General features: G+C 36.4%; 1 protein-coding gene across 1 annotated transcript in view; it reads right to left on the reverse strand.

The window, feature by feature from the left end:
- LOC107661997 (kelch-like protein 4) overlaps positions 1–2,714 on the reverse strand; it is a 30,240-nt gene that overhangs the window by 9,917 nt on the left and 17,609 nt on the right. Inside the window, exons 4-5 of the mRNA XM_016451832.1 lie at positions 1,264–1,400; positions 839–1,035 (exon numbers count right to left, since the gene is read on the reverse strand). Of these exons, the coding sequence (XP_016307318.1) occupies positions 839–1,035; positions 1,264–1,400 (334 nt within the window). The remainder of the gene's footprint in view (positions 1–838; positions 1,036–1,263; positions 1,401–2,714) is intronic.

Consider the following 2,714-nt stretch of genomic DNA (forward strand, 5'->3'; position numbering starts at 1 on the left):
TTTTAAGTCACCACTATGGTGATTAGTTTTGGCTAGGTATTTTGACCTTTGTCACTTTTAATTACATTTAATGTTATTTTATTACATGCTCTTCCAGCCAATGTAATAGTGGTACAGAACACTGTGTTACATGAAAAGCTAGGTAAGTAATAATTGCCATCTACAATATATTATCTATATCTCCCTATGTAGTATGTGGAAATATTATGTTACAAATGAAATAGTTCATTACAATATATCTTTCTACAATTAAGGTAAGTGGATGTTTACCATTTTGCTAAAAATGATGCTTGTTTATTGTCAGCATTATTGGGTTTTGTATGTCAAGTGGTGATATCTCATACTATGAATATTCCCAGTTATCTCTGTGAACCTTTAGTATTAAATATCAACATACTAAAACCCAATGAGTCTGACAATCAACAAGCATCATTTTAAATGCCTCTGTACGTTACAAAATAAGTCAAAAGAGACAGCCCAAACAACAATAGCAACAGCAATATAAACCAGCAAATAGTAAAACAATGCCACCGCTTCATTTATTCAAGCCAGATTGCATGCTGGGAACATCGCCAGCGTAGTACTGTAGACATTACACTAGTTAATCTGTAAATATACGAGAGATTACTGTAATGCAGACACAGTTAATCATTAGGATTCTACAACATCACAGTCATTCAACTCCCGTGGGATTGCAGTATACAGGCGTCTTTTAATTGTAATTCCAGAATTACTACAGTGCAAATTACTGTGAAAGGTCAGCAACTAGCAGTCAGGACAAATGTTAGCACTATGTTTAGTAAATTTATAATAAGCTACTTTGTATGCCAGGTCCTACCGTAGTATAGTTGTGAGAGACGTTCAAAAGATCCATGCATCCCTGAGCATCAGCAAACGAACGGATCCCCAGGCAGTTGGATGGGTGCAGTTGTTTCATCAGAAAGTTACAGCAGACCTGAATAACTTGTGAGAGCTGGAGGAGACAAGCAGCAGCTAACAGACTTTCAATTGTGTCCTCTTTTAGCTCCAGGACTCCTGTACATTTGGAGAAAAGAGCTAAATATGCTAGAAACTTTTCAGAATTATTCCAGGAACAAAATGGTATGTTTAACCTGTGTAGACAGAAGAATGTTAAACAGTTAGTTTGGGTTTGTAAATTAGTGTTTTGCCCACTGGCATCGATGAAAAACTTATTTGTGGATGTGACACTTCTGCTATGAACAGCAGATTTAAATAGTCCACAAGTGGAATGCGGATACTCACCAGTATATGCGAAATGAACCAGTGCTCGCAACGCCTCAGGATCTACACCCTCCATTTTAATTTCCTCTTGTTTTGCCTCCCTCACATCATTGGTGAACATGGCAGCAAAGTAGTCTGAAACTGTGCTCAGGACAAGTCTGCAAATAATTGTGCAAATAGTTTATATATGCGACTGCGTACTTCAAGATCAACTCAAACAACTTCTCGAGAGCTGTCTTCGTAGAAAATTTTTCCCTACAAAAAGATTTATTCGAGAGCCGTCTTCGTAGAAAATTCCTCCCTACAAAAAGATTTATCTCAGCGCAGCTATTTTCACCAGATTGTTTCATGCAGCTCTGGGATGATGTTGATTGAGCTCAGTGTCAAACTGGGAGACGCAGTAGAGATTTGGCTACAGATAATTTTTCAACAGAATAGCATCAAAACACTCAGCGGCCAAGAGATTTCTTTAAATAAACAGTCTTTTAGAGTCCTTGAAGAAAGTTCAACTCGCTCCGTAGTTTGAAATGGAGTGTGCAGCACAGTTTTGACACTTCTTGAATCTGCCATCTGCATATTTGTCCTTAAAGGAACAGTTCACACAAAATGAAAATTGTTATCATTTTTGTTGCTCCAAACCCAAAGACTTTTTTGATTTTTGAACAATGTGCTCACCACTTTTTTTCATGAAATTTCAATGAATTGGCCTTGATGTTTCAACCTTCAAAACGAAAAATTTTAATGAACATGCGTGCTATATTTCTAGTTTTCTGAAGCCGTAATATTGAGTGAGATATAGACCGAAAATCATTATTTCCTGAAAATCATTCATTCTTTTTATCTATACAGTGAAACTCCACTCAACCAAAACTTTTATAATATAAAAAATACAAAAAGACATTGTCTGAAGAGACTCAATCACTTTATCTGCTGAACAGATTTAATTCGGCTTTTATTCAAATATAAACATTGACCAATGCACATACATAGAGCATATTAAATATGGTAAACAGAAGCTCAACCATTCTTGCTTGATTTGTGAGAACTGATGAGGTTTCATTTGTGTTTTGGAGAATGACAAATTTTTCATTTTTGTTTCACACAAAAAGCTAAGATATGACTTCAGAACACTTTTCATGACTTCAGAAGACTATGAAAGAATATAGCACATAAATCATAAGCGACACTTTAAGCTCCAGTCCACATTTATTGCATGAAAACCCAAATTTTCTCCTTTCATGTTCTGTAAAAGAAAGTCATACCTTTTGAGTAATTATTAGGCATACTATTCCTCCACAGTTAACTAATGGCGCTTTTCCACTGCGTGGTACGGTACGGCACGGCACGGCTCGGTTTGCGTTTCCACTACAGTTCAGTACCGCTTTAGAGTGGGCGGGATAATTCACATGTCGTTATAGTTGCGCCGCCTCTACTACCACGACTCCTAAAAAAAAAAAAAAAAACCTTTTAAT

This window comes from Sinocyclocheilus anshuiensis, unplaced genomic scaffold (genome assembly GCF_001515605.1).
Source record: "Sinocyclocheilus anshuiensis isolate Anshui unplaced genomic scaffold, SAMN03320099.WGS_v1.1 scaffold535, whole genome shotgun sequence".
NCBI lineage: Eukaryota > Metazoa > Chordata > Actinopteri > Cypriniformes > Cyprinidae > Sinocyclocheilus > Sinocyclocheilus anshuiensis.